At 35.0% G+C, this 13,041-nt stretch overlaps 1 protein-coding gene across 1 annotated transcript in view; it reads left to right on the forward strand.

The window, feature by feature from the left end:
* Positions 1-13,041, forward strand: part of LOC113089396 (plexin-A1-like) — a 111,054-nt gene that overhangs the window by 66,763 nt on the left and 31,250 nt on the right. The window contains exons 9-10 of the mRNA XM_026256005.1: positions 1,900-2,014; positions 9,077-9,277. Of these exons, the coding sequence (XP_026111790.1) occupies positions 1,900-2,014; positions 9,077-9,277 (316 nt within the window). The remainder of the gene's footprint in view (positions 1-1,899; positions 2,015-9,076; positions 9,278-13,041) is intronic.

The raw sequence follows: 13,041 nt of genomic DNA on the forward strand, positions 1-13,041 counted from the left end.
TGAATGTGAATGAAGGAAGTGAGCGTCCCGGTGTTAGATTTCCTCTCCTCCAGCGTGTGTGGGGTTTATGCTGATCAGGGACGCCCGTCTGTGGGGGAAGAGAGCTCAGCGTGAGACACCCTGATCACCCCCACTCCAGACGGGACGGCGATTAAACCCTCTCTCAGGATCACTGCAGGGGTCAGGGAGAAAAATAAGGTCACATTTATCATCTTCTTACCACTTATTTTAAGAAATCTGCTTTAGGTGAACCGGATTGCGTAGTCTAAATTGAATTGGTAATGGTTTGGGGGAAGACATGGAGGAGAAAGAAAATAGAAAAAAGAGTCGCAAGTTTGAACTAAATGGACCCGAGTCAGGATAGATGGCAGATTTATGAAATGAGCTACATGCTTTTTTTTTTTTTATCACAGTGTATTCACACAAGACGGGTGTGAATACACTGTAAATTCTGAAAACTAAAAATAATAATTGTGAGTCACAGTTACTTTTTTGTGTTTAATGAGCTTCCATTCCATCCAGTTTTAGGAGTGCAAGACAAAACTCATTTCTTTTATAGTCTAATCCGCAGACAGTACACAACAGTACATCGTGTTAAACATGAACGTATGTTCCTCATGGACTGGTTTTATTCACTTATTCTGACTAAGCTATATTGCATTGTGGCATTAACTGATAGTCGGTCTTTACTGTCTTTATCTGTTTATGCATGTACTTGCACATCTCAGACATGTTGTGTGTTTCACCTGCATTCATTTGTTCTCCCTCTGGATTTATCCCTGCTGATGAGCAGATTATGTGTCTCTGGAGACGCAGCATTAACAAACTAACAAATGGTGCCTCGATGGGGGATCATTACATACTCAAACACCCACACACACACACACACACACACACACACTCCACCACATGTGCTTGTACTTCCTCACGGGACTCAGAGATGCAACCATTATGCAGCAGAATCCTTTAGCGCTGCTGGTTTAAACACGCAACATGCTCATAAAATGAGACGGCATGCACTTTGTGGATGATTTAGGGTTTAAAGAAAAGAAGTGAACATTTTGTTAACCGATATTATGCTTTAGATTTTTTTTGATCTATTGAATGCAAAAAAAAATAAAATAAATGAATCTACAAAGTACAATGACATGCATTTTAAAAATCTATTGTTACATTATATACTCTTTATATTATATATTCTCTCTCTCATATGCATATGTATGATTTTTACGATTATGCTTTTTGGGTTTATCTGATAATATTATATTTGTTTTGTAATATTGTATTTATTTTGTAAATAAAATATAAAATGGTAAAATAATAAAATAATAATTGTTACATTTATTTATTATTTATTTAATATATATTATATATATTTATTTATGTATTTATTTTTTATTTTTTTAATTTTCCGATTTATCTAATAACACAATTAAATCCTCATAGACGTTAAAAGCATTGTGGTATGCTGATCTCTTCAAGATAGCAGATTTCATTTGGCAATCATTTCTCAACTCTGATTGGACAGCATCACTTTATGCCACTGAGTGAACAGTTTGCTGGACTTAATTCAGAGTAATTGAAACCGATGACTTTGTATTGCAGTCAGAAGCCTCAGATGCTTTCAGAGTCAGTGACTGTGTAGACTGTAAGCAGCAAGTCAGTGCTCTGTTTTTTGTTTTAATTTCTGCTTTCTCTCTTTTTTCTTACATACTCTGGTCATGTTTTAATGGCAAATCCTTGTCTCTTTTCTCTCACTTGTCATCGTTGACTTTCTTTCTTAAACCGGAGACACTTAATAACGTGGATCTTTGTGAGGGAATGAGAGATTATTTCACACACTTTGGTGGGCAGAGTAAGGACGTGTGTGTCTCATCTGTATTGTCTGTTCTTCTCCAGGTGCTTGTCCTGTGTGAACGGCTCGTTCCCGTGTCACTGGTGTAAATACAGACACTTGTGCACACAGAACGCCAACGACTGCTCCTTCCAGGAGGGACTCGTCAACATGTCAGAGGTAAGAAACACATCCACAAATAAAGGTTTGTTTTCGAAAGAAGTCTCTTCTGCTCGCCAAGGCTGCATTTATTTGATCAAAAATACAGGAAAAAATTTTAAATCTTATTACAATTTAAAATAACTGTTTTCTATGTGAATATGTAGTAAAATGTAATTTATTTCTGTGATGCTCCGCTGTATTTTCAGCATCATTCCTCCAGTCTTCAGTGTCACATGATCTTCAGAAATCAGAATAATATGATGATTTACTGCTCAAGAAACATTTCTGATGTTGAAAACAGTTTGAAACAGTGATACATTTTATTTTTCAGGATTCACAAATAAATAGTAGCCTCAAAAGAACAGCATTTATTTGAAATAGAAATCTTTTGTAACATTATAAAGGTCTTTACTGTAACTTTTGATCTATTTAATGTATCTTTACTGAATAAAAGTAGTAATTTCTTAAAAAAAAGGCCTACATATACCAAACGTTTGAAGCTAGTGTGATTGATAATTAAAATTTAATAATTAATGTATAGATTTATATTTCTCCTATCCAGCTTTTTTTTCTGCAAAGAGCCTCAACAATTCTTCCGAAAATGTGAAGCAATGTTATTTTAGTATAGTTGAGATACTTTTATAATTTTTATAAAAAGTTTGTATTTTTTCATTTTTATTTCAGTTAGTTTTAGTAATTGTGTTTTCTGTTGTTGTCGTTTTTAGCACTTTTTGTTTATATATCTGTGCTAATTTGTATAAAGTTTTATTTCAGATTTAGTTCAACTAGCTGAAAGTTTAAAACAAATTTTTTTTTGCATTGTTCATTTTATTTCAAGTGAAATATTTTAGTTTAGTTATGTATAATAACCCAAATTCAAAGCAGGTACTACAGTAAGTAAATGTTAAATTCTTCTCAAATCGTCCAGTCAAAACTGATAAATAAAATCAAGTCCTGCCAATTTTTCTTTCACATTAAATATCCAGTTTCGCTTGTAAATGCATCACATGACAAGTGTCACACATCACAAGATGCGAGTATAAATGGGTTGCAAACTGCATTTGACGTTGCGTTTAAACACAAAATGTGTTCTGATTGGCCGAGATGTCATCGATTTGTTCTCTCTTTCGCTGAGTGACGCTGGAAACCTGATGCATCGCTGCGTTTATCTCTGGCTTCCTCCTTCTCCGTCCTCAGATATCCACTCATGAGAAACCTGATCTGCTGTACTGAGGACTGAGATAAGACCAGAGAGTCCGCTCATCGCCGCTCGCTCATTGGCTGACTCAAGTCCGCTGGGAATCCCCCATAATTCAGTGTTTTAAAAGCCTGTAGGAGAGCAGATGAAACGCGCTGGTTTCCTCTAATAGTCTCCAGATGTGTGGAGGGAGAAGGTTCTGGCTCTTGCGTGGGAGATTACTTTAGAGATGTGACGCCACTGACGTCTGACAGCTTGTGAATGAGGTTCTGGAGGGTTCCACAGCCAATCAGATCCCTGCGTGATGCTATACAAATAATAAACTAAAGTTTGAGTCAGAGTTCATGCAGATTCACCAGAATAAACCTTTTCCTGAAATCTGTTTGCATTCTACCATCTGCCTAAATCACTGGCTTTGGAACTAGATCTGGCATTATTTTTATTTAAAATATATAAATATTTTTTATTTTACTCCCCATATGATATTTTCAAGTTTTATTAACACAGAGGTATTTTATTTATATGTATATGTATATGTTAATTTTCACTATAGCTCAGCTCTGAAATATTTAATTTAGTTTATGGGTGCAGATTGTTTTTAAATATATATATTTTTTTTAATAAATCCCAGTGAAAATTCAGTGATTTGACATGACCATTGAAAAGTTTAAAAGGGTTTTCGTCTCTTCCGCTCACCAAGACTGCATTTACTTACTGAAAAATACAGTATAAATTATGAAATATTATTACAATTTAAAAGAACTGTTTTCAATATGAATATATATTCAAATGTAATTTATTGCGGTGATCAAAGCTGAATTATCATCATCATTCATCATTCCAGTCCTCAGTGTCACACGATCCTTCATTTTATTTTTCAGGATTCACAGAAAGTTTAAAAGAACAGCATTTATTTGAAATGAAATCACTTCTGATCAACTTAATGCATCCTTTCTAAATAAAAGTATTAATTTCTCACAAACTTCTTATTGACCTCAAACTTTTGAGCAGTATCTTAAACCGAAGTTTAACTGAACCTGACTAACCAGCTGAACCTTGACCTCCTGATGAAGACACTGATGGTGAATCTGAATATAATGTGTGACAGTAGTTTACATTAGTGGACGCTCTGGAGTCTCGTACATCAGTGAGGGTCAGACGTGTGTTTTAATGTCCTGCAGGTCAGTGTTCATAATGTTCACTGCATCTCAGATCCTGCTCTTAATTTTGCACACGCATGTGGCTCTGTTCACCATTCCAGTAACAAAGCCAGAATAAATGAGTGTGTGGTGGCGTCTGTTAGAGGCTTGGAGTCAGAAGAGATGTGAATCAGTTTTAACACATGATCTGGTCTTTCACTTTTCCTGTCACGCCGCACTTAAGGTTATTTTTTTATCACATGCATGTAGTGAAACACACCAGTCTTCATGACCACAGCACCTACATTCCAGAGAGACCATAAAAACGGCTCACATGGCCTTTGGCATCACCTTTGACCCTATTACCCACAATTCTCTGTTTTAGCATGCTGATATTTGGCTTTGTTCACTCGCTTTGCCTTTGTTCGCTCCTTTTTTCCAGTTCAAACCCGCCACCCTGTTTTATCTTTCCTCTCTCTCTCTCTGTAATATTCATCGCTGGGATGCATTGGGCAGCTGAAGCACAGATCTAATCCACTTTGAATAATTAAACCAGAGGAGGAGAAGAGAGAGAGAGAAATGACTTTATCAGAGTGATTACTTCCTCTCTCTTCCTCTTGGCTTTGTTCTTGGCCGCCGACTCTCTCACGCTTCCATCGCTTTTATATTTATACGCATCACTTGTTATTTGTAGCGTGTCTGCTCCGTACGCTCTGTGCTGTCTACATAGACAGTATTTTTAGGCCTCGCTGGCGTCCTGAAGCAGAGGCTGGTCCAAAAGATAGGCAGCAGCTCTGTGCGGTCTTGTAAGATAACTCGTTTTTGTCGAATTCTAAAGCGGGGTTTCATTGTATCCTACACAGAAGAGACAATCCCAGAATGCATTGCAGCGAGTCATGGATCACGCTGCATTCAGGTGCGAACGATCGTGTTTCTGAGGTGTGACGCATGTCAGTTAGTAATTCTAGCATTCTTTATATGTGGTTATACTATTTTTTTATATTTTTAATGGCTTTTAAGTATTTTTAGTTTTTAAGTTAAACGTTTTATTTTGTGAATTTGTCATTTATTTATTTTTTTATAATTCTATTATGCTTTAATGTATTATTTCTGTTTCAGTTTTAGAACTTATTTTAGCAACATTTGTAATTGTTTCATTAATATATATATATATTTATATACCATTATATTATATATTAATATGTGAAATGAGCTTTTATTTTTAAATTTGTAGTTTTATTTTGTTTAAATTTTAGTAATTTTGTCTTGTGAATGTTATTTTAATATATATATATATGGCAACATTTCTAGAATTTTTAATTAGATATTTATTATTTTTATACTATTATTTATTAATATTTAGAAGTAGCTTTTGTTTTTATATTTGTAATTTTATTTGTTTTAGTGATTTATTTTTACATGACTTCTTATTTTTAAATATTGCTATTATGCTTTAATTATTATTACTTATTTTTTATTTATTGTAGAACTAACTTTATTTCAGGTAGTTGCCAAGGTGACATTTCTGTTTTTTTATTGAATGTTAATATTTTATTTTAGATTTTAAATTAAAAAAGACAATTAAAAAATTTAAAAAATAGTTTTAGTTAACATTAACAGCATGGATTGATAATGATATAATGCATAAGTTGTAATTGTGCATAATTCATTTATTCGAATATTTCTATTGTTGTTAAAGAATAGCCATGAAGTTGATAGTAATGCTCCTCATTTATTGCTTTTTGAGATGACAAGCCTGTGCGACACAACTGCATTTACTAATTCATTTTCTGTGCCACTGCGAGAATACCCAAATACTCAAAGCATCAGTTACACACCTAATGCTCACCCTTTGCTCTTCATTTAGTTGAATTAGCACTGTAAAGCTTCCTGTCTTTGTCAGTTATTAATAAAGAGAGCACCAAACATGCAATTGTCCATTGCATCCAATTATTTCACCGAGCAAACTCACATCTCCAAACCTGTAGGCTGGAAGTTCCCAAAGGAGCCTAAAGGCAGCAAAAATGCATCCAAGATAAATACTGACTTTCTTCTTTTAATATGAAAAAGTAATTCAGTTTCACCCAATAACTGTGTGTGCTGTGTATTTGTGCTCTGATTATCAGCTCCATGGTAAATTGTTAGTAGAGTCTTGTGTTCTTCAGATCAGTCACTCTTGAGCTCTACTTTAGTTCAGATGCAGTCTTTGAAGACACTCTAGTGAACACTAGGAAGGGAACAGATCCTCGACTGAAGATGTCACTACAGAGTGTGTGTCACTGAAGAGTTCGGACATCTAATCCAGATTTGAAATATTTAAATGAGACCATTTAATTCAAATAAATTATATTCAAACATTTAAATGAGTTCAGCACACTGACTTGAGGATGATCAGTGGCTTCTCGAAGACGTATTATGGCTCATTTTCCATTTATTGAGCAAAGCTGTTTTCTTCGGTGGATGTTAAGGCCGCTGGAGGATTTAAATATAGTCGCTCTGCCTCGGCTTACCGGAACAAATATTAATGTCTCACGGCTGGAGATGTGATATTTTAGGAGCAGGTATGGCATAGTTAGAGTAAAACCAATAATCTATGAGCAGCTCTTAGTGCAGTGTTAATAACTGTGTTTGTGCACAAAACCATTCAAAACTGGTAAGATGTTTTATAATATATTTTCTTCTGCTCAGCAAGGCTGCATTGATTTGATAAAAACAGTAAAATTCTGAAATATTATTACAATTTAAAACAACTGTTTAAAAGGTGAATATACATTTAAAATGTAATTTATTTCTGTGATGCGCAGCTGAATTTCTGATTTGCTGCTCAAGAAACATTTCTGATTATTGTCAATGTTGAACACAGTTGTTCTGCACAATATCTTTTTGGAGACTGTGATGCATTTTATTTGTCAGGATTCACAGATTAATAGAAAGTTCAAATGTACAGCATTTATTTGAAATAGAAATATTTTGTAACATTATAAATATCTTTCCTGCATCCTTCGGGACATAACAGTGCTGCGGACCTCAGTCTTTTAAATGGATGTGGAGGATTGTTTCATTATTTACTTTGATTAAAGGTGCTTCAGTTTGACCAGCACTCACCAAATCTCTAAATCTTGTTATGGCTGTTGTTGTTTGGGCACACAAAGCTCCAGATTTGGTTCCTTCAAAATAATGTAGAGTTTCTAAAAATGTCCTGAGGGTAATTTTGGACCGTTTTAATGAGCAAACATCCTTCCCTAAACCTCTGGTCTGTACGGTTGCTGTGGTTTAGAGACGTGTGGGCGGCTGACCGGACGCTGCTGTGGTCACTCGTTACACTTAATAAGCAGGAGCCAGGAAACCAGAGCTCTTACCAAAAATACTGTCAGTTTGCTGATGAATCTTCCCTCAGCTGAGGAGGAATTAATAATACTATTAATAATACTATCAATTAATAATACTACAATTAATATTTTTCATTAAAGATGCATTAAATTGACCAAAGGTCACAGCAGAAACATTTATAATGTTACAATATATTTATATATTAAGACAAACTACATATTTTGTGTATAATTCTTTTAAATTATCTATATAATTATTATTTTCTTATTAATTTTAACTTAAAATGTTTATACACTACTATTCAATATATATATATATATATATATATATATATATATATATATATATATATATATTTTTTTTTTTATTTTATTTTATTCAGCAAGGATGCATTATTTGATCAAAAATGACAGTGAATAATTTTATAATGTTTTTGTTTTATACAAATGTTTATTTGAATTTTGTATTGATCAAACAAAGATGATGTTAACCATTTGAAATGATTTTTAGCAATATTTATAAATCCAATCCAGAGATTATATAGCAATATATTTTTAATAATTATGAATAAATGTTATATGCACTGTATATAAATAATACAAGTATATATGTAGATGTATATGATTTATATATATATATATATATGTGTGTGTGTGTGTGTCTGTGTGTGTGTGTGTGTGAATCTAAATAAAGTAACTAAATTAATTCAGTAAATAAAGTTAGTGAGATTTTAAGCAAATACTATATTACTGCTATAATTCGACAAGGATGTATTAAATTGATCAAAAGTGACAGTATAGAAATTCATAATTTTATGAAATATTTCTATTTCTAATAAATGCTGTTCTGTTTAACTTTTATCTATTGTGAATCCTGAAAAATAAAATGTATCACAGTTTCCACAAAAATACTGAGCAGCACAACTGTGTTCAACATTGATAATAATCAGAAATGTTTCTCGAGCAGTAAATCATCATATTATTCTGATTTCTGAAGATCATGTGACACTGAAGACTGGAGGAATGATGCTAATAATGTCTCACAATATTACTGTATTTTTGATCAAATAAATGCAGTCGTCTTTTAGAAACATTTAAAACCCTTTTGAACATCCAGTCGTTGTTTGAGGCTTGGACTGATGTTTTATCCCTCAAGTGTACACACACACACACACACAGACGGAGCAGTGAGGTATTCTGGGATATTCTCCAGGTAATGTCAGCGTCCAGCTCATTTCTCGTTGCTCCACATGTTTCCCATCAGGCTTGTTTGACCCGATGTTAAACATGTCAGCTGTAGACGAGCGATCTCTCGATGTCCTTCCTGTGTTCTGTTGTTTCAGTAAGAATCCTGTCTCTTTCCAGAAGTGTTTGAGTCCGCTGATGATAACAGATGTCTGTCTGTCTTTCGCAGGACTGTCCTCAGATTCTGCCGTCCACTCAGATCTACATCCCCGTGGGCGTCCCGAAGCCCATCACGCTGTCGGCTCGCAACCTTCCCCAGCCTCAGTCCGGTCAGAGGAACTACGAGTGCGTCTTCCACATCCAGGGCGAGACGCAGAGCGTGACGGCGCTGCGCTTCAACAGCTCCAGCATCCAGTGCCAGAGAACCACGGTGAGCCACACACACACACACACACACGTCTGTGCACTGTGACAGAAGCACACTCACGTCTTTCACTCGAGCTGTGTTGCATTGTCAGGAGAACTTTGGGGGGAACTAAACACTTTTATTCATCGAGGATGCATTGAATTGATTAAAAGCCAAAACAGCGTCTGCCACATGAATAAACATAAATGTTAAAGTGAGAGTAAAGACCTTTAGAATGACAGATTTCTGTTTTAAATAAATGCTGTTGAGCTTTCTGTTCATCTAGGAATCCTGAAGAATAAAATGCATCACAGTTTCCACAAAAACATATTGAGCAGCACAACTGTGTTGAACATCGATGATAATCAGAAATGTTTCTTGAGCAGCAAGTCGGCATCTTAGAATGATTTCTGAAGGGTCATGTAATGCAACATTACGAAAAAAAATAATGCTTCAATCATAATTGAGATAAAGTCGAAATTCTGACGTAAAAATGTACCATTATTAGACAAAGTAAAAAAAAAAAAAAAAAAGTTTTTTTATATCATAATTATGACTTTTTGTCTCAGTTTGGCTCTTTATGTCATAATTATGATTCACTAAAGCATTCTTTTAACTGTGTGATGGAAATGTGATGGAAATGATCCTGTCACATGATCATATCAGAGTCATGCATGTGATGCTCCTGATAATGCACACAGATCAATACAGTAATGAGATTATAATCTGTGGTTAATCCACCGTTCTCAGTGTGTGTGTGTGTGTGTGTGTGTTGTAGATAATATCTGGATCTGGAGTGGATAGATAATAGTGAACTTGTGTTATTCTAACACACACACACACACACTGTTGCAAACTGTTGCAACCGGCACATTGATTTAATCAGAAGAGAGGCAGATGAGAACAGTATTTATATCCACACACACACACACACACACACACACACACACACAGTGTCTTATTGTTTAGTTGAAGCAGCACAGATGGTGGAGGATTGGTCCTGCTGAGTTTGAGTGTTATAAGCGGTTCGCGTCAGTCTAGATGGGTGTGTGTTTCTGGACTCCAGCTCTTCTCGTTGTCTCGGTCTGGCTGTGTGTTTCTCTCTGGACGATTGGCTTGTGTTGTGTTCTTGTGGTTTCCATCCGAAGGCCCTTCTTGCTCTCTAGTGGTCAGAACAGACCCAAAAACTGCATCAGCGTCCCACACACATACACTCCTCCCCGTCTCACCTCCTTCCTCGTGCTGATCGTGAGCTGGCGCTCGGACTCATGGGAAAACCACAGCTGGCGTTCATCGAACTGGATAAAGCTGCACACAGAAAGCAGGAAGTGAGGGGGCTCATGGGAAATGTGGTTTGAAGGGCTGTCAAGTTAGAAGATGGCAAAGCTGAGTGTGTAAACTACTGTATCACATATGCAAGCCGAGACTGCATTTATTTGATCAAACGTGATGTAAAAATTGTGTAAAAATTAGAATAAATGTGTTAATAATTGTGTTTGTGCACAAAGCCATTCAAAACTGGTAAGATAACAAAAAAAAGTAAGATAAATGTTCTTTTACTCACCAAGGCTGCATTGATTTGATAAATACAGTAAAAAAAATCTTTCAGCATTATTTGATGAACAAAGTTTAAAAAAAATAAAATAAAAAGCATTTATTAAATAAAAAACAATGACTTATAGATTTTGATTTAAAACTGAATAAAACTGGTAATTGCTTAAAAAATCTTACTGGCCATTTTAAGAATGTAATTGGTTTAAATATGGTATTGTTTATATATAAATATGCCAATCATATCCATACACTTATTTCTAAATATATTAATATATAATCTGTGGATTGGATTTATAAATATTATACAAAATAATTAAATAATTGAATAAGTTTACATAGTTTCTGTGTCTGTGTTACTCGTGCTTGGTGTCCCTGAAGACTCTGTCTGACACACAGTATCTGTCTGGGTTCAGTTCATCTTCCTTTATGAAGCGCTTTCAGTCTGTCAGAAAACACACTGGGAGGAGAATAGAAACGAACGTGTGTGTGTGTGTGTGAGGTGCAGCACAGTTCTGATGAGAACCAATTAGAGGAGACACCGATAAAAAATGATGATTAATTACAGTGTGAGAGCGACACAGAAGTGATAGATACTACGGTAAAGAAAAATGAAGCAAGAGAGAATGAGGAGAGAGAGAGAGAGAGAGAGAGAGAGAGAGAGAGAGAAAGAGAGAGAGAGACTGTAGCCGGGGGCCGTTCAGGACAACCTGATCTGTGTGTGTGTGTGTGTGTGTGTGTGTGTGTGTGTGTGTCACGACTGCAGATATAGAACCACTTTAAGTCATTAATCACTTAAGAGAAATGAAGTTTACAATTAAATGTGGAGGGAATTGAGGGTAATATTATTTTAATGGTAGTTATTGTATGAAGATGAGTCTGAATGATGCATTCTTCTCTCACTCTGAACTGAAGTTTAGCTGGGAAACAATAAGCCATGATTTTACCACTGTTGTTTTTACACTGTTCTTGTACCATTTCATTTATTGCATTATTCTACACTTGGCTGCTTTTTTATGTGAATATGTCTATGAATAAACAACAAATAAGGCACTTAAATCAGGTTTGATACAAGCACGCACTCTTATTATAATATTTATTTGCTTTGGGAGGATTGAGGCGTTTTCCCACAGGGGTCCATGTTACAACATCCCCGGAGCAGCAAGGGTCCCGCTTCAGGACACAATAGTCCAGGGTCAGAGGAAGGACAAGATCATTAAACCATCAGCTGAATCACTAAATCAACATCCTTCAGCGTCCCACATGAGACTCCAGCCGCCAATAACATATGATTACTGCTGTGATTGTGTGCAGATCAGATCAGCACCACAAAAGACAGAAACCATGACTTGGCTTGTTGTAGTTTTGAAAGGTTCACTAGTTCGTATTTGTGTATCTTTTTTGGAGTTTGCTTTTTAACTTCAATATCATTTTTTTTGTTTGGTTTCAGTTGTTCATAAATTACTTTTTGTCATTATACATTTTTCTTTCACAGCACAGGATGTGATGTATTAGATGAGCACATCTTGTGAAATTAGATACATCGATTTTGTCTGCAATGCATGCATTTGTACATTTATTTGTGCATTTATGTATACATTTTTGCACTTATTTTATGCATATATTTGTATATCCATGCATGCATTTATGCACTTATTTATGCATTTATTTGTATAAGCATGCATACATTTCTGCACTTGTTCATTGCATTTATTTGTTCATGCATGCATGCATCCATGCACTTATGTATTTATTTATGCATGCTTGCTTTTATCCACTTATTCATGTTTATTAATATTTTTATATAAATGATAAACACATAAATGCATGCATACATGCATAAATAAATGCATGCATTCATAATGCATTTATTTATGCATGCATGCATTTATGTGCGTATTTGTACATTTGTTTATGCATACTTGCTTTTGTTACCTTATTTATGCATTTATTGATGCATGTATTTGTTTAGCAATATCTCGTTTTTACTATTAATTTATTTTTCACTGCTGGTTTTCATCTTTGTAAAAAAAACATTGGTAACTAATAATCTTGGTGAGATGTGGAAATAGGAAGCTTGTGTTCTGCAGTGGGCGGCTGTTCTCTCTTTATATAGCACATGTATATTGTTAAATGAAATCAAACTCTTTCCAGTGATGATGATCATCTGATGCAGGCCAGTCTCACACACTCAAACACATTGTCCTCTTCAGGCTTGCCCCGTCATCTCTCGTTTA

This window comes from Carassius auratus, chromosome 6, assembly GCF_003368295.1.
Source record: "Carassius auratus strain Wakin chromosome 6, ASM336829v1, whole genome shotgun sequence".
Taxonomy (NCBI): Eukaryota; Metazoa; Chordata; class Actinopteri; order Cypriniformes; family Cyprinidae; genus Carassius; species Carassius auratus.